The sequence below is a fragment of the Canis lupus genome, chromosome 3 (assembly GCF_048164855.1).
Source record: "Canis lupus baileyi chromosome 3, mCanLup2.hap1, whole genome shotgun sequence".
NCBI lineage: Eukaryota > Metazoa > Chordata > Mammalia > Carnivora > Canidae > Canis > Canis lupus.
This window is the reverse complement of record NC_132840.1, coordinates 49,219,371-49,245,931: the sequence shown is the minus strand read 5'-3', so window position 1 is coordinate 49,245,931 and position 26,561 is coordinate 49,219,371. Positions and strand designations below refer to the sequence as shown.

General features: G+C 42.9%; 1 protein-coding gene and 1 long non-coding RNA gene across 22 annotated transcripts in view; one reads left to right on the top strand and one right to left on the bottom strand.

The window, feature by feature from the left end:
* The window catches only part of NCOR1 (nuclear receptor corepressor 1), a 150,201-nt gene that overhangs the window by 121,366 nt on the left and 2,274 nt on the right, over positions 1–26,561 (top strand). For 15 of the 21 annotated variants that reach the window (XM_072820979.1, XM_072820994.1, XM_072820992.1 and 12 more), the window contains 17 exons: positions 1,342–1,425; positions 1,896–2,152; positions 2,518–2,875; positions 5,134–5,361; positions 7,533–7,742; positions 8,205–8,354; positions 8,919–9,035; positions 11,168–11,333; positions 11,534–12,027; positions 14,746–14,874; positions 15,318–15,475; positions 15,844–16,067; positions 17,082–17,222; positions 18,863–19,005; positions 23,097–23,150; positions 23,609–23,830; positions 26,081–26,260. In XM_072820979.1, coding sequence (XP_072677080.1) covers positions 1,342–1,425; positions 1,896–2,152; positions 2,518–2,875; positions 5,134–5,361; positions 7,533–7,742; positions 8,205–8,354; positions 8,919–9,035; positions 11,168–11,333; positions 11,534–12,027; positions 14,746–14,874; positions 15,318–15,475; positions 15,844–16,067; positions 17,082–17,222; positions 18,863–19,005; positions 23,097–23,150; positions 23,609–23,830; positions 26,081–26,260 — 3,315 coding nt within the window. The remainder of the gene's footprint in view (positions 1–1,341; positions 1,426–1,895; positions 2,153–2,517; positions 2,876–5,133; positions 5,362–7,532; positions 7,743–8,204; positions 8,355–8,918; positions 9,036–11,167; positions 11,334–11,533; positions 12,028–14,745; positions 14,875–15,317; positions 15,476–15,843; positions 16,068–17,081; positions 17,223–18,862; positions 19,006–23,096; positions 23,151–23,608; positions 23,831–26,080; positions 26,261–26,561) is intronic. The other 6 variants (XM_072820998.1, XM_072820995.1, XM_072820996.1 and 3 more) reach the window with 5 other exon arrangements.
* Positions 2–3,919, bottom strand: LOC140630556 (uncharacterized). The gene is made up of 3 exons (XR_012028284.1): positions 3,343–3,919; positions 1,608–2,929; positions 2–1,129 (listed from the first exon to the last, which is right to left on the bottom strand). It is a non-coding gene; the product is annotated as an uncharacterized lncRNA (long non-coding RNA).

The following is a 26,561-nucleotide window of genomic DNA, read 5'->3' as shown; positions in this document are numbered from 1 at the left end:
ATATTGTTTCCAGAACTTTATTTAGATACATTTAATTTTGTACAGCAAATTTGCATGGTTGGGTTAGGTTGTATTCAGTCTCTGTCATTTGTACCTGAAATTTATATTCATGTTAATATATAAATGAAACTTTTATTAATATATCATTATATATTATAGTATAATATGTAACATATAATTAATATTGTTATGAACTAGTTGACATGTTTACATTTATATTCATATGTACATATAAATCAAATACATGACAGTGGAAGAAAGTAAAAATTAAACATTATGGGTCATATCATAGATAACTAGTAGAATGCCCCTGTAATTTGTAGACTATTCCTGCTAGGGTTAATTAAGTGAGTTGAAAAATGTAAAATTCACTCTGAGAACTTGGTTTTTCATTGTGAGGTAGTTAAAATGATGTAATAGAACAAAGACCTGTATTTGAAATCCTGCTGCACTGTTTACTGAGGAATTTCACTGTGGGAGTTTAATCCTCTGTAAATTAAGGGATTGTAGTTATTGTGTGGGGATCCTAGACAGCTGTCCAAACTTGTGCTGACCACATGATACAAACTTACCCCATGTTTGATACACATTCACTACATCAGTGAATGTATATCAAAACTACTAAAAACCTGTGGTTTTATTTTGTTAATGCCTCACTTTCTTTAAATCTTAACCTGCCTCAACAATTTAATGTTAATATAGGTGAAATACTAAAAACAGGATAAGGATTCCTCAATCTTCGAAGTCCTGCGTAATTTTCTAAGAGTTGGATTTTCTCCATATTAAAAAAAAAAAAAATCTTACTTCCCTTTACCTTTAGGGTAATTGTGTGTGGTTATTTCCAATCCTTGATTCAAGTGTATTGTGATGTGACGCGAAACTTATGAAGAGGTTATTTACAGCTTTCTCATTTTGATTTGCATGTTTTCATTTATGTATTTTACCAGTTTTGAGATAGTGCAGCCATCTTCTGTGTTTTCCATCTCTCAGAAGTCTATTCTAGAGCTTAATGGTGATTCTCAACCCCTCTGTGTGTCCTCTCACCTTGACCAGCATTGGATTTTAGATGTAATTTTGAAAGTGTCTTTCCTTTTTGGTTTATAAGAGAGGTCTTCTGTGGCTATTTTCTCTTTAGTAGAATGTTGAAAAGGAACAAATGATGTCATGTTGGGTACTTACAACTTTTATTTTTTCCATGATATTCTCAATAGTTCACAAATTTAAGATATCTTTCTCCATAGAGCTTTTATCAAAAAGTATATACTCTAAGGTCAGTATAAAGTATACGTGAATTGATATCCGCATTATGTTTAATACTTGAATCCTTTCTTTTTTTGAAAGGGCTGATATGCCGAGCATTACCCAGGGGGAGCCCTCATTCTGACCTCAAAGAAAGGACTGTACTGTCTGGTTCCATAATGCAGGGTAAACTTTTTTTGCTTGTTTTGGCTTTTATTCATGACTGCCCGTTGGCCAAGTAGTTTGTCATTAATTTGCAGTGCATGAAACATGCTTTTCAAGTATTTTCCCTTTTGAAATATTAGATATTTAAGTCTTGATTTTAACTCTTCTGTTTCTGAGCTAGTTTATTTGAAGATGGTAGTTACCTAATCTTTGAATATAGAGGCATCTTCATTATGTAAGAACCATTCTCTGATTGTGATGAACAGTGTATTAAATCTTGAATCACCTGAAAAAAATGACGACTTAGTGTTATAAACAGAAAATTGATTAGAAACTGCAAGCTGACAAGGTATTGATTTTTTTAAATAGTGGTAAAATACATGTATCAGAATTTACTGTCTCAACAATTTTTAAGTGTACAGTTCAGTTGCATTGTTATGCAACCATTGGCATTATTATAATAGGTATGTTTCTTGAATTCTTTCCTGAAGGCACACCAAGAGCAACAACAGACAGCTTTGAAGATGGTCTTAAATATCCCAAACAGATTAAAAGGGAGAGTCCTCCCATACGAGCATTTGAAGGCGCCATTACCAAAGGGAAACCATATGATGGCATTACCACCATCAAAGAAATGGGGCGTTCCATTCATGAGATTCCACGGCAAGATATTTTAACTCAGGAAAGCCGAAAAACTCCAGAAGTAGTCCAGAGCACAAGGCCAATAATTGAGGGTTCCATCTCCCAGGTAACTACATTAGGGTGCTTTTTGTCAGCCATTCCACTTCAGACTGTAATAGTCATGGGGCATTTTTAAGAGCATGACTTAATAATTATAAGTAGTTCTTAGGATGTCAGATCTTTTAGAAGTAAAAGTGAAAGTTTTATGTACACTTTTTATTATTTGTTTCTCTTGTGTCTGTATTGTGGAATGCACACTGCAAGAAAGTCTGCAGCTCTGGATTTGTGAGCATTTTATTGAGATATCCACATCCATACAGATAGTAAAGGTTGCCAGAGCAAATTATAATTGCTATGAGCCTGGCTGACCTGAGATGGAAGAAATCTTTGGATGCCGTGGACTACCTATAATGAGTGTTTCTTTTCTTTTAGGGTACACCAATAAAGTTTGACAGCAACTCAGGTCAATCTGCCATCAAACACAACGTCAAATCCTTAATCACAGGGCCTAACAAACTATCCCGTGGAATGCCTCCACTGGAAATTGTGCCAGAGAACATAAAAGCGGTAGAACGGGGAAAATATGAGGATGTGAAAGCAGGCGAGCCAGTGCGTTCCCGACATACATCAGTGGTAAGCTCTGGCCCCTCCGTTCTTAGGTCAACACTTCATGAAGCTCCCAAGGCACAACTGAGCCCAGGGATTTATGATGATAGTGCACGGCGGACACCTGTGAGTTATCCAAACACCATATCCAGAGGCTCGCCTATGATGAACAGAACTGCTGATGGTACGTTACTCTTCTGTCCTGGTCTCATGTTGACTGCACTCTCTTTTCCCACCTCTGGCAAAAAGTAAATGTCAGATTGTTAGCTTTGGGTTGCCACAAGTTCTGTAGGTTGTGCTTGATAGGAGAGCTATATGGAAGGCTACCAAATTGCAAGTAGGTATAATGGTAGGTAAAATACCTAATACTTTCATCAGGCATAAAGTATGCTGGAGTCCAGAAATGCTCTAGAGTAAGTTTATTCTTAGAGTGGATATTCAGGTAATCCTACAAGGTGTTCTGAAAGTCCGTGTTGACCATTGTTTGGTTAGTGGCTCTGGTGTAGGGGTTGAAAGTTCAGGCCACGGAGCAAGACTTCCTGGACTCGAATTGAGATACTTCTTTCTGCATGACCTTGGACAAGTTACTTCGCTTCCTAAGGCTTTAGTTTCCTCATATCCGTAAAATGGTAATGTCATATTAAGACTTACCTCACTGCCCATTGGAAAGATCAGATGAGGCCATGTGTTCGAAGGACTTGGAAAGGAAAGCATGAGTGATGCCCGGCACGTAGTAAATGTGAAATATTGTTATAGCCATTGCTGCTGGTGGTGGTGTCAGCTACCTCCCCTGGCTCCCTGCTGCGGGCAGGTATGCTGTAAGGTGAGAGGTATTGATTTTTACCAGATGAACCCTGAAACCACCTGTGACCCTTCACAACATCCCCAGCCACTCTGTCAGCTTTATTGCAGTATGTGTGAGGTCCTGGCAGGATGCTGGGGTAACTGGGAAGGTGAGCAGTATTTCATGCGGGGGAGAAGAGGACCATCTTGGAGGGAAGAGAAAGGGAAGTACCCACTTGGGGGGCAGAGTGGTGAAGGCAGAGCCTCAGGCTCTGATTCTGAAGGAGAATTGCCCTGCAGAGGGGAAAGGCACTCCATGTTTGAGCAAGTTGGGGCTCAGAAGGGGATGTAGTAAACCAGCATGATTTCTTGGTTTTGTCAGATAGATTTGTGCAATCATGGCAAAGATGATATTCTCAAAATATTAATAATTAGGTGGTGGTGGTAACTGCACAAACCTGAGTGTATTAATGCCACTGAATCATACCCTTCAAAATGGTAACTTTTATATTCTGTGTGTTTTACCACAATTATTAAAACAGCAGAAGGTGACAGCCAGTGAGTGTCAGGATATATATGCTGTTCATTGGGGGAATGATCTAATAACTTCTGAGTAACACCCTTTAAAAAGAAGAGGTTGAGGTAGGGAGGTGGTTGACGTTGATGAGCTCATGAGAAAGGCTTTGTAGAAGTCCAGGGCAACGGAAGATGGCATCACGTAGTGACGGGCGAGCAGCAGGGAGGCTTGGCGGCACAGACAGAGGGAGGGAGCTATGACTTGGTACGCGGGGGATGGAGAAGAATTTGAAATGTTGGAGTCCTACAGAAAACAAGATCATTTCTAATGGGCTGTAAAGAGGAGTGCTGAACTTCATTTTTAATCTTAACATTAGGTGATAAAATGGTGCTGGGATCCAAGAGCTGGTAATCTCCAAATCTCAAAAGCTTCTGCTAGTTCTTCATATTTGCATGTTTTTCAAGATGGAATATTAAATGTTAGGTGGAAGCAGATAAAAATATAAAATACAGTCTGTAATTGTTTGAGTGAGAAATGAATAAATTGTTGAACAACTTTGGTTTGAACTATGCAGGTCCACTTAATGTGGATTTTTTTTTTGGGTGAGGGGGGATAAATACAGTACAGTACTGTAAACATATTTTTCTCTTGCAATTTTCTTGTCCTTTTTTTTTTTTTTTTTTTTTTAAGATTTACTTTAGAGAAAAGCGAGTGCAGGAGCTGGGGAAGGGACAGAGGAAGAGGGAGAGAGGGAAGCAGATTCCCCTGCTGAGCACAGAGCCCAACACAGGGCTTAATCTCACAATCCTGCAATCATTACCTGAGCTGAAATCAAGAGTAAGACCCATCTGGCCACCCAGGCGCCTCTCTTACAATTTTCTTTTCTCTAGCTTACTTTATTGTAAGAATCCAGAATACAATACATAAAACATACAAAATATGCACTAATTGACTATGTCACTAGTAAGCCTTCCGGTCAGTAGTGGGCTGTTAGTTTTTGGGGAATCAGAAGTTGCACATGGATTTTTCCCTGTATGGAGGGTTGCTGTCCCTAACCCCTGCATTGTTCAGGGGTCGACTATATGACTTGATTTCCCAAGTTTTCTTAAGAAGTTATGGTGTTGCCTTTTTTTTTTTTTCAGTTACGATTTCCTCTAGCAAGTCTACCAATCATGAAAGAAAATCAACACTGACCCCTACCCAGAGGGAAAGTATACCAGCGAAGTCTCCAGTACCTGGGGTGGACCCTGTAGTAAGCCACAGCCCTTTTGATCCCCATCATAGGGGCAACACCACAGGAGAGGTTTATCGGAGCCATCTTCCCACACATTTGGATCCAGCCATGCCATTTCACAGGGCTCTGGATCCTGGTAAGCACTGGGTGTAGGGATGGTTTATGGCAAAGAAATAATACACCTGTCTGATTTTTTAAACTATTTATTTATTAAAGTATAATATGCAAACTGTTGTATATATGTGTGCAGCTCACTGAACTGTCACACACACAACCCCCCACCACCACCACATTAATTACCAGTTCCTAAATCAGGAAACAATATTACCAGCTCCCATTATAGGACTAAAAATCAGAATGGCATTTGGTTAAGCTGATTGAAAAAGTGGGTCAATGTAAAGAATTATTTTTGAATGACGGACGCCCCTTAAACATTTAAATTTACGAAGTAGACCTTCACTTACCTCATCGGTGATCTGATGTAAGGTCAAGGTCTACTGATGAAATCTAAGTGATACATTTCCTTGCAGTTTTGATTTTTTAAGTGAAGCTAGAATTTAAAGCTGCTTCAAAGCAATTTAAATACAGAATCCTTGCAGATTGTTTTCTTCAGTCTTTCCAAATTGTCTCATCCACACCTGATTCAACTTTTGTATTGAATCTTTCCAAAGTAGTCAACTCAGTTTCCAGAGAAACAACTCATTTCATTCTTCTCTCAGCAACCTCCGGGTTACCTCAATAAGTTATGTAATTACAGTAGCAGGTACAACTGGAAGGAACTTTTGAACAGACCCACCCTTCTGACGATGGATGTAGGAGTGTGTAGGTTTTCTGGGGACAATCTGCCCAAGGCAGCATGCTCTACAAAGGGAAAGGAGTGACTCAGCGTATCAGTGGCTGGCCTAACCCGTCCATGTGCCAGCTCCAGCCTGTCCTCTCTGCTCAGTCCCTGCTCTTCTTGCCTGCTGAGCCATACTCAGATGTGTATTTTCTGCTCAGACCTCTTCTCCATCCTCAATTGTTTGTTACATCCTTCAAGTTGAAGTTGAGAAATAATACCTATGTTTTACCATGGTCCTTAGGAGATTTTCATTACCAGCATGCCAAGATCTCTAAGGGTTAGTTATATTTTATAGAAGCAAGGTACCTGGGGCAAATATTTTATCTTTTGAAGGCTATATCAACAGCATCAAATTATTTATCACTTGAGAACATTAGGTTTCAGAGAAGCCTACACCTAGTTCTTCAGGGGCTGTCTCACAGAAACTGAGGCAGAAGTTCCCACAGAGTCCACTGACAGACTTGTTCTGCTGGGGGTTCCGGATGAAGAAAGGGGAAGCAGACATTCCAGAAAACTTGTCATCTGTTTTTCTAGAGATTTAAAATAGTTCACTCACATTTTCAGGCAAAATGGAATGTGTATACTTCAATGTAGTGCTTATCATAGCCCCTCATTTTAGAGCAGTTTTGTGTGCTTGTTATTTTTGAGCTGGAGCTGGATTTAAATGTTTCAAATGGGACGTTACCTTCTCCTTTTTATCATACCTCCCTGCCCCTTCGTAGCAACTTGTGTCATGCTCTAACCCAGGCTGTCAAACTACGGCCAGGGGGCCAAATCGTCCTGCTGCGTATTTGTGTAAATGAAGTTTTATTAGAACCCGGCCCACCCACGTTTGTGGTTGTTTTGTCTCTGGCAGCTTTCAAGCTACAATGGCAGAGTTGAGTAGGTGAAACAGACCATATGGTCCACAACGCAGAAGGTATTTACCATCTGGCCTTTTACAGAGGAAGTTTGCTAATCTCTGCTCTAAACACATGCATTACTTAAATGCTTGTAGACTAAGCATTCTCAGTCCCAGGAAAGTCGTTCTGTGTCTCAAAGTGTGTTCACATGTATTTCTGTTTGGTTGTGTTGAATGATCAGTACTATAAAAATAATTCTATTTTCAAACACAGCTCTTAGATACTGGGGTGAAAATACCATTAGGTTACATGGCAAAGGTTGGAAATGCAGCTGCTTGGGAAGTTTCTTAGCTCCTGTTCTACCAGTGAAAATCTTCACCCTTGGACCGTGTCTAGTTCCTCCCCCCTTTCCATTACACCTGACGTGAGAATGCATATATTCACGTGGGTGACATATCAGGGTCTACCACACATCTCCCTTCTCCTCGTAACGTGCCACCCACCCAAAGCTGCACATGTGTATTAGCTTGGCAGCAGGAGGCCTCAACCTTCCTGCAGGTGACAGTTAGTGAATGAATCTCCCCTAGACTCCACTAAATGCCATTCTCTGATTCTCTCCACCAGCTGCCGCTGCTTACCTGTTTCAGAGACAGCTCTCCCCGACCCCGGCTTACCCAAGTCAGTACCAGCTTTATGCAATGGAGAACACAAGACAGACAATCCTCAACGATTACATTACCTCACAGCAGATGCAAGTGAACCTGCGCCCAGACGTGGCTAGAGGCCTCTCCCCACGGGAGCAACAGCTGGGTCTCCCTTACCCAGCAACAAGGGGTGCGTGTCTTTGCGTTCAGGTTCCCTGCAGTGTGTTAGGTGTACTGAGAGGCAATGAATATTTGCTGAGTGAACGAAAAGGCAGTCCTACACTTTCTTTTTTGTAGCTTCCAGCCATTGAAGGCAGATAAAGTAATGGGTCAAGATTGGGTGTTTTGGTGAGGACTGAAATTAACTAAACCAATTCGTTGTGGTGGCTATTTGAGATCATTGTTTTTTTCAATTGGCTGTCTATCTCTCTGCAATCTGCCCGTGCTTTTAGGTGACTCGTATGGGGCATAGTATTTCATAGCCTTCTATAGATTAAAGAAAGTCTTACAAAGTCATGATGATCTTAACCATTTTTATTTATGCTGTATACAAAGTATCATGGGGCTATAGAGAGAAACGATTATAAAAAGCTGTGTATCTTCAGAAAAATTGACATTTAACATCATTTTATCATATTTGTCTTTTGAGCAGGAATCATTGACCTGACCAATATGCCTCCAGCAATTTTAGTGCCTCATCCAGGGGGAACCAGTACTCCTCCCATGGACAGAATCACTTATATTCCTGGTACACAGATTACTTTCCCTCCCAGGCCATACAACTCTGCATCTATGTCTCCAGGTAAGAGACTGTAGTCATGCACCTCTCTGGTAGGACCAGTGTGCGTAAGTGTTTATAACGTAGCCTTCGAAGGCGTTTTGGACACTTTCCCCCTTTTAGTCTGCTGGTTTTTGGGGGTTTTTGGTTTGTTTGTTTGTTTGTTTTTAAAGATGTGTTTATTTTAATTTTAGAGAGAGCAGGGGTAGGGGTAAAGGGAGAGGAGGAGAGAGAGAACTCTAGGAGACTTTGCTGAGGGTGGAGCCCGACATGGGGCTGAGACTGCCCTGAGACCACGACCTGAGCTGAAATCAAGAGTAGGATGCCCTACTGACTGTGCCACCCAGGCGCCCTTGGCCTCCTGTTTTTCACTAAATATTTAATAATAGTTTTTATATGCCCAGATACACCAGAAATATCCCAAAAGCTTGTGTTAGCTTGTGTTGTGTCATCCAAGACTCTTAAACTGTCTGCATCTCAAATTTGGAGCATTTTGAAAAATTTTCAGTCACTTAAAAATTTAAAATACGTTCGTCCCTGACAGGCTGATGTTTTTGTCTTTAAGTCGCAGATGTCTGTGTTTTCCAGGGCACTCGACGCACCTGGCAGCAGCTGCAAGCGCTGAGAGGGAGCGGGAACGGGAGCGGGAGAAGGAGCGGGAGCGGATTGCCGCGGCGGCGTCCTCAGACCTCTACCTTCGGCCAGGTGAGCAGCACACCTTTGTCCATCAGCAGACCTTCCTGGGATGTTGGGATGATGGGGCATTGGGCTTCCTGTTGAAGGGGATGCCAAGCTGATCTTAAACATGGGAATCATGAGAGAAAAAGTAATTCACACCTTAACTGAAGTAGGGTAAGTATAGGCGGAGTTGAAATGGTGCAGATGTGAATTTTGAACAGGAGATGAGGTTTTCATGAGGAAGGCATCATTTTCATTTGACCCCAGCAGTTGGCTTCAGTGGGGCCTGAGCACACAGGGCACAGAGCTCATTGGAGCTAAAAGCAGCCAAGGAAACTCACGGACACTAGGACAGGCTGTGCTGAGGAGCTGCGGTATGAGGACAGATTAGACAGACAGGAAGAAGGTTGGGGGACACCGAGACTTACGGGCACTGTTGTTCTGCAGGGAGGCAGGCGACATGATGAGGGGCTTGAGTGGGGCTAGAACCCAGGTGCCAGGGGTACAGCAAGGGAGGTGGATGTGGAACAGAAGGACACAGCATGGGGAGGCTGTCACACTCATGGTCATGGGGACAACTCTCCAAAGTGGTGGCAGTGTAGAGCAGGGGCCCAGAGCTGGTCTTCATATTGCACCTAGTAATATCTTCCTGAGGACTTACCTTGAGTACCTCAGTGGTTGCAAAGCCTGAAGACATTTAGCAGTAACCTACTGTATGTATATAGTAAAAAATCATTAAGTGAGCACGGGAAATGTGTTAGTGAATTGTGAGGTAGTACCCTAATACAGATATATAATACCATCTTTCTCCATCAGACATTTAGAAAGGTGATAAATATTCTGTGTTGATGTGCCTAAAGCAACACGGACTCACACATCGTCAGGGGCAGTGTAAATAGGGATAGTCTTTTCGGAGGTACAAAAAGCGTAAATAGCAATTCCTCATCCAGGAAGATAGAATGCTTATATAAGCTGTCGTGTGGTCAAAAGGGAGAACATGGCTACAAAGCTTGAACGAGGTGATCTGTGCTGTGGCAGTGGGGGTGCAGGCCGACACTGCCAGCCTTCCTGAAGACAAAGAGCAGATGAGGTGGAGAAGAAAGTGATGAGAGAGAGTTTGAGGTCTTCTCAGTGAGGAGTGCTGATCAAGCCCACACTGCAGCTTCGTTAGGGTTGCTGAGGTCAGTGAACGAAACCATCTCAGCGCTTGGGGAGAAAAAGTGTAGTTAGTGGAGCTGAGCCTTTGGGGAGGGCAGTGTGAATGACGATGTGTCCAGAGAGCTTGCTGAGAGCAGGTCTTCTGGGGAAGGCAGAGAGAGTGGAGCAGCATGAGCTGCAGTGGGTTGAAGCTGCTCAGACCCCGGTGGGGAGCGGGGTGGCAGTGTGCTGTTTCCGTCATACATAGGTGGCTGTATTGAGTGTGATTCTGGAAATGATCAACACTCCAGAGTCTGAGGGAAAATATGAGAGATGAACTTATCTGATTTGTGTGAGTGCAGCTGACCCTTGCACAGCTCAGGGGTTAGGGGCGCTGACACCCCCTCCCAGAAAAACCAACCAGAACTTTGGCCCCCCAGAACTTAACTGCTGACAGCCTGCTATTGACCAGAAGCCTTACTGACTATCTAAACTGCAGATCAACACATATTTTGTATGTTCTATGTACATAGACTGTATTCTTACAGTAAAGTAAGAGAAAAAGAACATGAGAAAATTGTAAGGAAGAAAAAAAAATTGTAAGGAAGAGAAAATACATCCACTGTACTGTGCTGTGTTTTCAAAAGTTCACATGCATGTAGGTGGAGCCTTGCACTTCAAACCCCTGTTATTGAAGGATCAGCTGTACTTGATTGTTGGTTTTACTTTTGTTTCTTTCAGGAATCAAGGTAGGAACTTGTCACAAAAATGGAATTACAGCAAATGATAGTTGACGTTTTTGTTTTGAGTTACTAGTGTGGTTTTACTACATTTTTACTAAGAAACTCTTAATAGAACATATTTCTAGAAAGGTAAAAAGCAGGATATCAAATTTCTTACCTCCTTTTTTCTGTTTAGGGATATTAGGAAATGAAGAGTCCCTAAAAGTCACTGTCTCTAGCTTCTTCCTTATGGCCTTTCTTTTTTTCTTCTCCTTTTTTGGGGGTTGGGGACTTTCATAGGCTCAGAACAGCCTGGCCGACCTGGCAGTCATGGCTATGTCCGCTCGCCGTCCCCCTCAGTCAGAGCTCAGGAGACCATGTTGCAGCAAAGACCCAGCGTTTTCCAGGGAACCAATGGAACCAGTGTGATCACACCTTTGGATCCAAGTGCTCAGCTACGAATCATGTAAGTCCCTCATAGACATCTTGACCAAAATTAGCAGTCTGTTGCATACTGCACACTTGTAAGTTTGTGACTGTGATGGTTTGGCAGTTGACTGCCCGCTCAACACGTTTTGTTGTTGCAGCTTGTACTTCTGCCTCCCCAGCACACCCCCCAGTAGAACCTGCCCTTCACGGAGTTGTGTGGTTTGCTTTTATTTGCAGGCCGCTGCCCGCTGGGGGCCCGTCAATAAGCCAAGGCCTGCCGGCCTCCCGCTACAGCACCGCTGCGGACGCCCTGGCTGCCCTTGTGGACGCCGCAGCCTCTGCCCCCCAGATGGAGGTTTCCAAAACGAAAGAGAGTAAGCATGAAGCTGCCAGGTTAGAAGAAAATTTGAGAAGCAGGTCAGCAGCAGTTAGTGAACAGCAGCAGCTAGAGCAGAAAACCCTGGAGGTGGAGAAGAGATCTGTTCAGTGTCTGTACACTTCTGCAGCCTTTCCAAGTGGCAAGCCCCAGCCTCATTCTTCAGTAGTTTATTCTGAGGCTGGGAAAGATAAAGGGCCTCCTCCAAAATCCAGATATGAGGAAGAGCTAAGGACCCGAGGGAAGACTACCATTACTGCAGCTAACTTCATAGACGTGATCATCACCCGGCAAATTGCCTCGGACAAGGATGCAAGGGAACGTGGCTCTCAAAGTTCAGACTCTTCTAGTAGCTGTATGTATCTCAATCTGAGTTTTGCAATGTGATGTCTGAGTAAAGAATTACTTTATTCTTTAGGTAAAGCAGAATATGATCTAAAGAATATCCTGATTGCAGAGTAAATGTAATGGAAAGGTTTTGTGGGTTAGTAGTGCAAATGTGTCTCTTCTATTTGTCATGATTATTTAAACTTCAGAGTTTCTTAAGTATGCCTGCCAAAGTATTTTCCATGAAAACACCATGTCCTTTATAGAGGTCAAGTGGGAAAGCAGGGCAGAGTTCATTAACATCTTCAGGCGTCTGAAACGTCAAAGAGGTTACCAAGGCCTCTGAGAAGCGTTTTTCTAGGATGAGGTTCAGTATTTAAGTTGATACCCCAAAGCCTCTTATATCCTTTTTCTAAGACACAAATTTTTAAAAAGTGAGACCACCATATTACTGGTCATTGGTATTCACATTACACCATTTTTGCAAGCTGGATCTTAAAAAAAATTTTTTTCATATATTTATTGGTCATTTTTATTCCTTCTTTATGCATATCTTCCTATTGTGTGCTCATTGTCTTAAAATTGTTTTCACACATCTTTTTTTTTTTAAACTGGTTTTAAATTTTATTTTAATTCCAGTATAGTTAACATAGAGTGTGGTATTAGCTTCAGGTGTAGCACATAGTGATTCAGCACTTCCGTCCAAGACTCGGTGCTCATCGTGATAAGCGTATCCTTCATTCCCGTCACTCCTCTCCCCCAGCGCCCCTCTGGTGACCACCAGTTTGCTATCATTGCAAGTTGGATTTTATCAAGTCTGGTTAGTCATTTTGACATCTACCCTGTGAGTCCATAAGAGTTCACAGATTTATAGTAAAATGCTGGAAGAGTTCTTCAAATTTATTTAACGACTGCCTAAATTCTGTATGGAATTCCTGAAGGAAGAATCAGGTATTTGAGCAAATATCTACTAATACTTGAAATAATTTAACCAGATGTGGTCATCTCTCTGTTGTTTTTGTTAAGAAATTGAGGAAAGTTGGGAGATTTTTTATGCATCAGTATGTGACATGTAATCCTTTTTACCCCTATGCCTAATTATAATTTGTTTGGGTAAACATCTACTCCCTGGCTGAGCTTTTTGGAAAGAAGCAGGCAGTTTGGTAGTCTATTGTGTAGACAGAAAATTGAAGTTTGCCCAGGAGTATGAACAGCTACAGAGTAGATACTACATGTGCAGAAACTCACTAGCTGAGGAGGATCTGCAGTTGCAGGACCCTGCCTGGAGGACGGTCACCAGCGTGCCTGGTGGTCCAGCCAGCTCGTGGCTTTCTGTGCCAGGGCGCACGGTTCTCTAGTCCTTTGCAGTTGGCATCACAAACCGCACCCTGCTCTAGGATTCTGACCTTCAGAAGGTCTGAAAATGGAAGGTTTGTTGTCTTCTGTGAGTGGGATTTTTTTTTATCACTAGGTAAATGACTTGTGTGAAGCCCACAGGCTGTTTACTGTTATTCTGTGTGGTTTTCAGTTTTTCCCTTCAGAGCCTCCCTCCCCCTGAAGGTGAAGCACAGCACCTTCGCCTTCAGGTGTCAAGAGCAGTGTGGACACAGTTCAGCAGCAAACTTTTATTGACTGTATACTGGATGTGGTGGGCAGCTCTAAGGTGCTGGGTACAATCACCAGTGGTGACTGCCAGTAGGACCAAAGTCGCTAAGTAGCCTGAATCACTTTGAATATGATGATTTATTTTAGTTCCCGAAAAATCATTTCCATCGCCACTTGTCAGGTTTCCACTCTCCTGAGCATACTGGAACCCAGCTAATTGCACCTTGTATGGCCTGGTGAAGGGGTAGGAAGAAAGGGCTGTTTGGTTGAGTTCTGCAGGATCTTGGTGGGAGCCTGAGCTTCTGTACCTGTGTCCAGGACCCACTGACTGATCACACTTGCTGATCCAGCCAGTCATACATAGACCCTTTGGGCCTCTGACAGTTTTCTCAGATTCTGCAGCCTGTAGATGCAAAGTGCCCTGTTCAGTCAGAAGGTTCCAGAGCATGAGGTTACAATCCTATCCCCTTGTTCTGAGGCCACAGCATGACTGCAACAGCTGCCTGGACCCTTGGTCAGTTTTCCTGGGAACTTCAAGGGGCCTTCTCTGATGTGGGCATCCTTTCTGCCAGGGGAGTGAATTTGCTTTTTTTTTTTTTTTCCCCCAGACATTCCCTACCATTTCTCTGTATTTTCACAGTGTCATGGTGCTAAGAAATCATTTGGAGTAATGCTACTGTTACTTAACCTGTAGCTTTAAAATCATCATGGTAATGAAGCAACTCTGTAGCCTGAAAGTTTTTCTAAGAGCCGACTGTCCCACAGAATTTTAATTTATCAGGGATGGTGAGATTTACTGTTGAGATCTACTCTCCCGTCTGTTCCGCCTCCTCTGAGGAGTGTCCTTCCTTGGGGGAGGCATTCTCTAGCTGCCAGGAGCATATAAAAAATCTGTCCCCTAGCCTGCCTCACCTAAAGGTCCCAGAGGCCACACAATTTCAGGAAACCCTTTTCCTTACAGACACGAGGAGGCCTGAGGAAGCACTTGCGGACCGTTGATGCCAGGGCATCAAGTTGGTTTTTATCATCAAACACTTCTGAGAATAAAAAAAAAAAAAATGTGAATAGGTCTGAAAAATGCAAACTTTTGCAGCTTTTCACAGGATGAGTTTTAAAATAAGGTTCTTTACTTTTCTTAAAGTATCTTCTCACCGGTATGAAGCACCCGGCGATGCTATTGAGGTGATCAGCCCTGCCAGTTCACCTGTGCCGCCCCCGGAGAAACTGCAGGCCTATCCGCCCGAGGTGGTGAAGGCCAACCAAGCAGAAAGTGTGTATTCTTTAGCCACCAGCTGACGTGTTCATACCTGCATTTGTCTTTTGCTTCTGGTTAGCTGTCCGGCCATGTTCTAAAAAGTAACTGTTTGGTTTGTTTTGTCCTAGAGTGACCTTTATAGGAGTCTGCTGTAGAGACATTTAAAATTGTGCTAGGGCAAAGTTGTTTCTAAGCTTTATTGATCACTCTTTTATTTATATGTAATGATACAGGAAATAGTTGGTATTTGTGTTTGCTCCCTTAAGCTTTCACAGTTCACTCTCTTCTAGTCCTCATCTCTGTTAGGAAGTGTTTTCCCTTCAAAACTAAGATACTGAATTCTGCTCAGAGATAGGCACCATACCCCTCACATGTGCTTCTCCAAGTTATGTTTGATCTTTGATGATGAGTGAAAGGCAGGGGCATCCCTGATAAGACATCTGTGTGTCCTCCACTAGGTGAAGCCAGCAGACAGTACGAAGGACCATTGCATCACTATCGACCGCAGCAGGAACCACTGTCTCCGCAGCAGCAGCTGCCTGCATCTTCACAGGCCGACGGGGTGGCACAGGTGCCCAGGACCCACCGGCTGATCACGCTTGCTGATCACATCTGTGTAAGTCCTTCCATTCATTTTTTTTTTTTTTTTAAGATTTTTTATTTATTTATTCATGAGAGACACAGAGAGAGGCAGAGACAGGAGAAGCAGGCTCTATGCAAGGCGCCCATTGCGGAACTCGATCCTGGGACTCAGGGATCACACCCTGAGCCAAAAGCAGACGCTCAACCAAGGGATCACACCCTGAGCCAAAAGCAGACGCTCAACCACTGAGCCACCCAGGTGTCCCTCATTTTTCTTTCTGACCATGCATTAGGCACATTTCACAGGGGGTGAATCACAAAAAAAGATGTCCAGGTATTTTATGCTATATTTTTGGGCAAATATTCAATGGTTTAACTAATTCCTTCTTTTCTCATTCACAGCAAATTATCACCCAAGATTTTGCTAGAAACCAAGTTTCCTCACAGCCTCCCCAGCAGCCTCCCACTTCTACATTCCAAAATTCACCATCTGCTTTGGTGTCCACACCTGTGAGGACTAAAACATCCAACCGTTACAGCCCAGAATCCCAGTCTCAGTCTGTCCACCATCAAAGACCAGGGTCAAGGGTCTCTCCAGAGAATCTTGTGGACAAATCTAGGGGAAGGTATGGTTTTTACTTCAAACTCTGTGTACATCTCCCAACAGTAAAACAGCTTGAATATATTGTTTTACTGTTATTCTCTACAAATCCCCTAAAATAAGGGATTCCTTACTTACACCTAAAACTTATTTACCTTTATTGCTTGGGGAGTATAAATGAGGGTCTTCCCTTTGTAAATCCTTGGAATATTCACTGGGCAGTTGGTATGTTAATGTGTATTCAGAAGTCAGGTTCTTCATCTTTCATGGAAGAGAGGTGATAGTTACTGTTTTGGCTTTGATAAATCAAGAAAAATATAAGATTTTAGAGTTTTAGAAGTAAGCACCATAGAACTCAAAGAAAGATGGTTACAAATGGCCACCTATTAAAATTGGATGGGGCTGATTGGGAAAGGAGGTGACAGGGCATATACCCATTTATAATTATACTTAAAGGTCACAGGTGGGGTGGCTCTTAAATGTATGATCACTAAGGCAGAAACTCTGTTTGGTCTAAATAGGGTTTCCCTCATGTTGTTCTTACCAACATAGTATCCAGAGGAAGAGACCATTAAGTTGCAGAGAACTGCTCAGCCCTACAAGGATGTAACTCAGGCCTGTCTGATGACTCCGCTGACAAGTGCTCAGGGTTCAGTTAGGTTCTCTAGTCCTTGCAATCTTAACTTAATGGGGAAAGGCCTGGTGAGCAGCAAAAGCCTGTAGAGGGCTCACGGGAATAGCCGGCCAAAGGTGGGATGGTGGGGTATGATGGCACTGAAGCCCACAGTGACCTCAACGTCTCAGCCGAGCATCGGCTACTGTCTGTCCAGGGGTGCCTAGCATGTGTGGATGGATAAAGTGGTGGCAGCAGACTTTGGTAACCAGGTATATAGTGAAAACCTGAGGCAGCTTTTCTTCTGATGTAAATCAACAACTTTTATTCCTTCTCCTGAATGAACAAGAGAATCAGTTTCTGTTTCAGCTAATTTGTAGGTGGGCCCCGGAGCATAATCTAATACTTTATATGTTATAATATTAGGCCTGGAAAATCCCCGGAGAGGAGTCATGTCCCTTCTGAGTCCTACGAGCCCATCTCCCCGCCCCAGGTTCCAGTTGTGCATGAGAAACAGGACAGCATGCTGCTACTGTCTCAGAGAGGAGCAGAGCCTGCAGAACAGAGGTGAGGAGCCTGGTGTGCTTCCTGGCTGGCGGCTTCTGCGCGTGCATGCACTTCTCCTCCTTCCTGGTTGTATGTCAAGATAGGTGTCTTGAAGGATCCTGAAGTCTCTGTTTTCCTAGTGATCTAAGGCTAGGGGATTTTATGAAAAAGTGATACTTAAATAGGTCATAGAAAATATTGTTCATTATTCTTGAAGCATTTCTAGATGTTTTTTTTTTTAAACTTTTTTGTCCAGGGGTCACCCGTTCCAACCACTGTGAGTGCTTGTCATGTACTAATAAGCCTTGTGGTCTGTACATGGAAGCACCTTTGCTGAACTGCTTCATGTATTTTTTCTTACCTATTTCTAACCCTAACCTAACCCCTATGTATTACTAGATTTTCTGTTCCCATCTGGATTAGTCACCTTTGATTTGGTCCTTCCATGGTCCACTTCTACTAGAGTGGTTTGTCTGAAACTGATGGACTCAAGCTCGAAGTCATTAGGTTGGCATTTGAGTTCCTTCATGAGCAGGTTCCTGCCACTCCACCCTTACGCTTCTGTCCTTACACTTCTCTGTCCATGATAAGTGGCTTGCTGTCCCCAGATGTCTTTCGGTCCCCATGTCTGGTTTCCTGAGGGTACAGCACCCTCCCCTGATGCTCTAAGAGGTGAATATAGGATTTGCCCACAGTCACATAAAGAGGGAGCTTTAAACCAAGGTCTCACTCCACACTGCCAGGGCATTTCCTAGAGTGTGTTCTAAGTTGTTTATACTTAGTGTACATTGGTACCTTTTGATGAAATGAAGAAAATCATTTTTGGAAAGGGGAGGATGTTAAATTTAATTGTATATTTATGTTTCCCCTTAAGTTTGTGGTTTTTTGAGGACAGGGGCCACATCTGACTCATTATTCTGTGATATATTTGTCTCTCAACATATATTAGGAATTCTTAAGTTTGAATGATGATTGAATCCACATGACTAGATGAAGCTATCAACAGCCTTCCTTATATTCTTTGCTGTATCATCTCCAGCTCTGGCTAGACCATTGGTGGTCTTGAGCTGTTAAAGGAAACCTGTTTGTTTAAAATGTGTTAGTATATAGGAAGTTGCAAATGAATTTGGAAATCTTTTATATGAAACTCTGCTCATTTGGTGGGAGGCTTGAAATGATTCTAGCAGAGTCAGTTTTATTTCTGCATTGTAGCTCTTCTGTTGAAGTCCACAGGGTTTGTTGCTTAGGTATGAGCTCTTGCTGTTTTATAGGTAAGTAATGCTATTAGTTATAATTTATCACACTTCAAAGTAGTTCTGCTAGAATAGTTCATGGTTTATGTGGCAGCCATAAGTATACCAGAGTCTTGCTGTTAAGTAGATGGCATCATGGTGAGCTGTTTCTCTAAGTTTACCTGTTAACACCCATTTGCTGCTTATTTGGTCTTTGTTAAGAATCTCTGTCCTAGATTATCACCATTTCAGTCCTAATTTTATGACAGTGCTCATGTATTTGTCTGTGTCTTGTCATATGATGTAGGTTGTGACCACAAACATGAGATGGGGAAGTGGTAGCTTTCCCAGATAGTCTTTGGAAGTCCCCAGGGTTTGAGGCACATGACAAAAACAGACCTAATAATAGACACAACTGTGTCCCCACAGGAATGATTCCCGCTCGCCGGGGAGTATAAGCTACTTGCCTTCATTCTTCACCAAGCTTGAAAACACGTCACCCATGGTTAAATCAAAGAAGCAGGAGATTTTTCGTAAGTTGAACTCCTCTGGTGGAGGTGACTCTGATATGGGTAAGTGGGATTTCTTTCATGAATCCCCAAATAAAACCTGCATTAATAATGATCTCTCCGGTGTTGCCTCTCATGCGATCCTTGAGTCTGCAGGCCATTGTAGGCATCTGTCCAACCACATTTGATCTTAAAGTTTCTTCCCAGATGTCTGCCAGTGCATGAAGATTGCCTGCTAGAGAGCAAGAACTACTGCTTTCTGAAGCTGCCCATTCTCTCTGAACAAGCGTGGGGCCTGGGAAACTTTCCTTCCGTGGGGCTGGATCAGCTCTTATGCAGTTTTTTTTTTTTTTTTTACCCACTGCTCTTAGTTTTGTCCCTTTGGGCCATCTCTACGTGACCTCTCCTCTGCCATTTGAAGACAAGTTATGTCCTTCAAGTCTTATTTCTGGAAACATCCCATTTCATCTGCTGTTCATCACATGCTGGTTCTGAGCATCCCTATTATCTCGAATGCTCTCCACAGAAAACCACTTTATTTAGCTCAGCCTCTCAGTAGGTTGTTAGTAGCATGGTATGATCTATCCCAAATGCATCACTATCAAGGGAGTCTTAAGTTTGTAGGAGGGTTTTTGGCAACTAATATAGTTAGGTTACAGTGTACATAAAACCAGTATACATAGCAAGGTCTCTTGATCTGCTGCTCTTGACCCAGACCTCTCCCTTGGTGTGTCTTTGTAGTTACTAACTCCCAAGTACAGGCCAAGGTAGGCTGTGCCTGTGCTGTTCAGTTACTTTTTCCACCCCAGCACAGTCTTTCTGGATGTCAGTACAGTCATTCAGCATTCATTTGCAAATGGATCAATCCACCATGTAAAACCGATTAACAATTATAATGGTAGCAGGCAGCTATACAGTTATATATGCGGAGGGGGAGAGAGAACTCTAGGCACTTGTAAGCACGTGTAAACTCCTTATGTCCTCATAATGACCCTACACGCTACCTAGTGTCATTGTCTCCACTGTGCCGATGAGGAAACCCAGAGGTCTGGTAAGCAGCATAGGCTGCCTAACTAGAGGGTCATGGGGCTGTGGTCACACCCTGGCGTGCCATGCTTCCAGTAGTGTGCTCACCGGCTTCTAACAGTTCCATACTCACAGCATCACCACCCGCATCGTTGGTAGATACTCGGCAGGACAAAGCTCTGTGGCATCCAGACCTTCCCTTTGGGGTGATACGCATGCGTTCATCGGAAGCTTCCTCATGCTCTGCTCCTCGGCACTCACACTATTGCTCGATCCCACTTCTCCATCTTTTCCTCGAGTATGTCCAGTGATGCAGCGAGTTGTTGGATCTGGGTGTTCCACCATCTGCTTTATTTCTGTGATCTACTAGTCTCCTGACCCTGTCAAAAGAAATTGTGGGCAATGAACTACAAACTGCCAGGTGGATGTGCTTCTGGATCTGACACTTTGTGATCAATAAAAGTTGAACATCAGACAGAATAAAGGATGAGCCCAGTGTCAGTTATTGTTTGTGAACTTTCTCTTCTGAAGTGGGAACATATCATCTAAAAGATAAATACTTTTGAACATCAGCCAGCATTGCTATGAGGCTTACAGATACCCTTTCTTCTTTTTAAAAAAAATGACATTTTCCCGCCTCATCCCTGGTTTCATCTGTTATTTACAGTGCCTCAGATGTCACCAAGAGTATGGCCCTCTCATCTTCAAATTCTCTCAGAACCCAGAGAGGAGTCTGAGAGCATGGGGACATTACAGATTTCAAAGCAGCCAGTTTAGAATGGTTTCATCTTTGTGTGGTTTGCATTCATCCTCTCTAGTCTTGGTCTTGCCATTTTCGTGGGAAAAAAATTTTTTTGGAAGTGCCAGATGACTTGAAGCAGCCTACTTTATAGTTTTATCTTCTATTTTCCATTGTCCTCAGGCAGTAGCTCTCATTCATTCATTCAATTATTTATTGAGTGGGGCTTTGTGCTGGGTGCTTGTACAATGACAGATGGTCTCTACTCTGAAATATATAGTGAAACAAGTACCTAACTTTAACAGAAGATAGAATTTATTAACGTCTTAAGGCAAATACTAACAAAATTGCTTGAGGATGTTGTGATCGCCAGAATCCTTTTCCATTGTGAAAAGGACAATTAAGGAACTGTATTAAGGAACCCACAGGCTGATGGGTCCCCAGGGCACATTCAGATCTCAAAACAGAACTGAGAAATTCAAGCCATCAGCAACCAAGACCACCTTGTTTCAACTCTCAATTGGGCATGCCCACAGAGGACATCAGTGACTTTATTCTTCAAAAACTGTAATGCTTTTTTTTTTTTTTTTTTTTAACTGTAATGCTTTACAACGAACTTACTTTATTTGCTCTCCTGTGAGCCACTTTCCTCTTCCGGGGATATTCTCTTCTCTTGGCTTTCAGATACGTTCTCCTGTTTTTTTCCCTACTTCTCTGGCCGTGTGGTCTCCTCAGCAGCTCAGTCTTGCTTTGCCTGGCCCTCGGATGCTGGTTCTCCCAGTGTTCTCCTCATGTAGTAAAGTCCCCGAATCCTCCACTCTGGGGTTTAAACTGTGCTGAGAACTCCTGAATTTGTATCTTGAGCTCAGCTTTTTCTACTGAGTGTTATTTATGTACCTTTCTTAAACATCTGGCTTCTGAGATGTCTAACACTGAATTAGCATTCGCCCTCTCCACGCACAGAAGTGTATCGCCCCTCCTCCCTGGCCACGCTTACTTCCACTGTGGCTCCACTGTCACGACATCATCCCCCTGGGCCTCTTCCTGTTGAGCCTGCCTCCCAGATGGCTCACACATGCTACTCTTCCTTGCTCCTCGTTCCAGAAGCTATCATGCTCTCTCACAAGCTGGCCTATCTGCCTTAAAGCAGGGGGCCTCAAATTTTTAATATCATAGTCCTGGCGTCCAGGCCTGAGGACTTGAGAAGTTGGCACTTTCACTGAGGCACCCCCGTGATGCTGTTCTGATGGCCTCAGAAAGAACCCCACTGAACCGTGAGTTCCAGAGGCAAAGGAAGGAATCCATTTTAAGGGCAGGATTAGTGTTCTCATTGGTTGAAAACCTGAAGCATCTTTATCTGACCATTTTGATCAGTAGGAAGGTGATTTTATTACAATTTAACCAAATAATTGCTCAATTAAATACTTGTCAAATGAAAAAAAAAATACTTGTCAAATGAATGACTGAGCCCTATTCCACAAACTTCCAGGAGTGCGGGGAGGCTCTATCTTGTCACTTTGTATTTTTTTCAGGTTCAGTTTCTTTACCCTCCGTGTTACCTGACCCATAAGTAGAGATAAGTAGAGACACGGTCCTTGTTTTATAGACTTCCTGGAGATTTTGCTCCTCTTCCTGTTGCCAATTTAAAGTTTCTCTGATTAAGTTAGTTTGTAGGCACATGCACCCCCGGCTTCAGAGACTGTCTCCTCTCCAGGGAAGAGTCCATCCTGCTGCAGACGCACCCCACACCCCCCATCATTCTCTGGGACCACCTGTTTAGCCGCCCACGTACTTCCTGCAGTCTTCTCTCTTTCCAGTTCTCACCATCAAGCTGGAGGCTGTGATGAACACAACGTTTGTGGTCCCAGATTCCTCCCATTTCTGTGCTTTATAGGCAGTTCCCAGGCTGCCCCACCTGCTGTCAGACTGTGCAAGTGACACATCACAGGCTGAGGGGGAATGAAAAGAACCAACAGGCAGAATCTTGGTCTCCTCCTGGGAACGCTGAGAGGAGTCGCATAGTTAGGGAAGCACACGGTCACTTTCATGTTCTTCCCCGCAGGGCCTGAGGTCAGGCCGCCTCAGGCTCAGGTCTCTTCGTCAGCAACCGGGACCCCTTTCCTGTTTCTCCAGCAGTGCAGTCTCTTCCCCGCCTCTGGGTATAGCGTTCCTGTTTAGAGTTTCCTACCTCATCCAGTTTTTTATTGCCTGATTCTTTTTTAAAAAAAGTAATTATTTCTTTCACTTCATTTTCACTTAACTGGTGAAAAAGAAGGTTGAGATCATGGAAAATAAAAAGGTTAATTTTATTGTAGGGTTTTGAGACTTTATCTCTTTCAGCGTACTTGATTATCACACCTCAGTTAACTTGAATGTTTGTTTAATACAGCAGCCGCTCAGCCAGGAACTGAGATCTTTAATCTGCCAGCAGTCACTACCTCAGGTAAGCTTCACATCACAATATAGTTGCCACTATGAAATCAGTACACGGAAGCGGTCAGTCCAACAAATACGTATTGAGTACCGACTGCGTACCAGGGGACTGCTCCAGTGTGCAGAAGTGAGTGAAAGCGTATAATTTGGTCTGAGAGGAGATGGTCAGCAATAAAAACAGTTGAGATTCAAGAAATACTTTCTGGAAAGATCAGTGAACAAAGAGAAGAACAGCATAGAAACTAGGGAGAAGAAAATGGTTAACTTTAATAAAAGTGGGTGACTGATTCGTTCTCCCCGAGTTCTCACTGGTGGGTCAAGGCGGCCGGTTGTGGGCCTCAGCGGTGCTGCAGGCAGCTGGCCACACACTGTGTTCCATGGGCCGACAGAGCAGATGGAGTCTGTCCGTTTCTGCTGCTTGTTTTGCCTTTCAGAAGTAAGCAGAAATGTTGTGGTTGTCTCTTTCAGGCTCAGTCAGCTCTCGAGGTCATTCTTTCGCTGATCCCGCGAGTAATCTTGGTCTGGAAGACATTATCAGGAAGGCTCTCATGGGAAGCTTTGATGACAAAGTTGAGGAGCATGGAGTTGTCATGTCCCAACCTGTGGGTGTAGTGCCTGGTGGTGCCAACACCTCAGTGGTAACCAGCGGGGAGACCCGGAGAGAGGAAGGGGACCCATCACCTCATTCAGGTACAGTGTGCATTTTTGTGCCCTGCTGCTGCCTTTCCCAAGTTGTAATGAATGCATCACCATGAGAGCTCATTTTCGTGCTCTCAGAGTCACCTCTCAGGGCGTTAGTTACTTACAGTAAGTTGGGTTTTTGTTTTGTTTTGTTTTTAAACTCTCCTCAGACATTTTAGTAACACGAACAGAAACTTCAAAAAAGATGGAAACTTTTATGCAGAACAACACCCTTCAGCATTGGGTTTTATTTTTGTTTGCATCTAGTCCTTATCTGGATCAACACATTTTAATTGTAGTACAAGTACAGTTTCATATTCTGCTTTTGAATTTTAAAAAGGTGATAGGCTTAAAAGAAGAGCTGTAAAGAGCAAGGAAAGTGTTCTTGTCTGAGAAGCATTGTTCTAGAAGTGTCTCTGTATAGACACACAGACAGACATTAGAACGAGATCATTCACACATCCTGGTAGAAGCAAGCACCCGGAAAACTGACTATAAGCTTCCTTTAAACCCTTTTTTCTTAATCTTTTGAGAACTAGTATCTCTTTTGCTTGAAAATTTACCTGCAGGTCCACAGTTATTACCAGTTTAGGGTTTTTTCCTATTAACATCAGGCAAAAGATCTCACTAAGGTTAAGAAAAAGATCAAAAGAGATCAGGTTTTTATCTTTTTTAATGACATATATTAATTTTAGGACAATATGAATTCACTTCTTGCTCTCAAAGAGGAGCGTGGTCTTCCTCTTTCTGGTCTTACCTCCTGATTTGTGCTGACTGACGTGTACGTTTAGTAAACTTGCAAGTGGTAGTATTGTGGCTGTGGTTGTGTGATCCTCCCGTGGCAGCATTTGCTCTGGGTTTCACACCCCTTTCCTTGAGGAGGGTGCAGTACTCCCAGACTATTCTCGCTCAAGTGTCTTCTTGCTGCCCTTAGACATGAAATGACAGTGTGGCACTTTTCTCAAAACATCCTGTAGACTCCCATCACCTTTTTTTTTTTTTTTTCCTGCCGTCAGTTGCTGTCTAAGAAATAAGGTCAGATGTCCCCCTTTTTGGCAGGTGAAACTTACCTCCCCAAAGAATCCTCTTTTCCTCAATTTCAGTAAGTTAACTAATATGTTAGGAAAATCTGACACACAATGAACACTGAGCATAGTGAGTGTGTTTGTGTCTGAGTGTTGATTTCTACGCTTATGGAAATGTTCTTTTTGTTTCTTTTGTTGGTCTTTCCGTTTCAAAAACATAATTATATTTTTGCTGGTGAGTCTTCACCATATCTGCTATCTCCTAATGATTTTTAGGCCTCTTGACCTCTTTCTGTGGCTTCTCCTGTATCTCATTTTTCCTTTGTACTACTCCTCTTCCTGTTGTGTCCATTCTGGTCTTTGCTGTGTCTTGTTTCCTAAGTTTTTCACCTCAGCCTTTGTGGTTATCATCTGTTCTTTGAGCTCCTTTTGTAAACTGGCTTCATAGATCTTGAAGTTTCTCTTCCGTATACGAAGATCTTTCTCCCTTGTCCTAGGATATCCTCTTCATTACCATCAAGGACTTGCACTTCTTCTTTTTATAGAGTTCAAGGAGTCCATAGAGGGCATTCTACCCACCTTTTTCTGTAGCCACAGGATTTGGCGTGAAGTTGTGCTGGGGCTGAGGAATCCGTCTGCTGCTCACCAGGGCTCTGATCTCTTCTGAGATCTCTTTAATGTTTTGTTCTAGAGAGGGGCATCCCACTCCTGTAAACTTTGGGAAACAGAGCCTGGAATAACAGCAAGGGCCACCAAAACCTGCCAAGCTTCTGCTCGGGTCCAGCAGTGCCATGAAGGGGCTTCTGTTCTACATTTTTTTCTTTTGACATAAAATTTCCTTGGGTAGTGTATGAACTCCTCTACTTCACTCTAAAGTGGTGGGTGAAGAGGTAGTGAGTAGTTAAGAATTTTGTCAACCTGTTTTAATTTCCTTAGTTTCCGTGCTCTAATGTTAGGAAAGAAATGATGTTCCAGAAATTTTGTTTCCTTGGTTACATGTTTTTAAGTTTATGGCATGAGGGCACACCCCTCATTTTAGTTGCTACAAGTAAATTCAGGCTTTTAAATATTAATTTTTTAAACCTCATTGGGTATTAGGACCTGGATTCTTCATGCTACCTGCCACTCTGCTTCTTACTCTTAGCAAGCATTATACAGTCATCAGCATTTTGGTAGGTTTTTAAGTTGAGAACATAATTCCTCTGTGTCAATAGTTAATTTATTTCACTTTTAGGAGGAGTTTGCAAACCAAAGCTGATCAGCAAGTCAAACAGCAGGAAATCTAAATCTCCTATCCCTGGGCAAGGCTACTTAGGAACGGAGAGGCCCTCTTCTGTCTCCTCTGTACATTCAGAAGGGGATTACCACAGGCAGACGCCAGGGTGGGCCTGGGAAGACAGGCCCTCTTCAACAGGTGAGGAACTTGCTAGAAAGGGAGTCTTCAGATGATTCTTATTCAAGCCTTAGTTAGTACTTCTTGTAAAATCAGAAACTTTGGTAGCCTTGTTACAGTATCAGTAGGTTCCAATTTCCAGAGTAGAAACTGAATGCATAGAATCTTAAAAATTTAAAGAATGCAAGGTCTGATGACCATGAACAAAGGAAGACCTCTGAAGACTATCCACTCCTCTCACTTCTCTAGTTTGCCCATAACCAGCACTTGCTACCTGCAAAGCAAGGATGTCTGTGATTTCAGTTCCTCCCTGAACCAGACC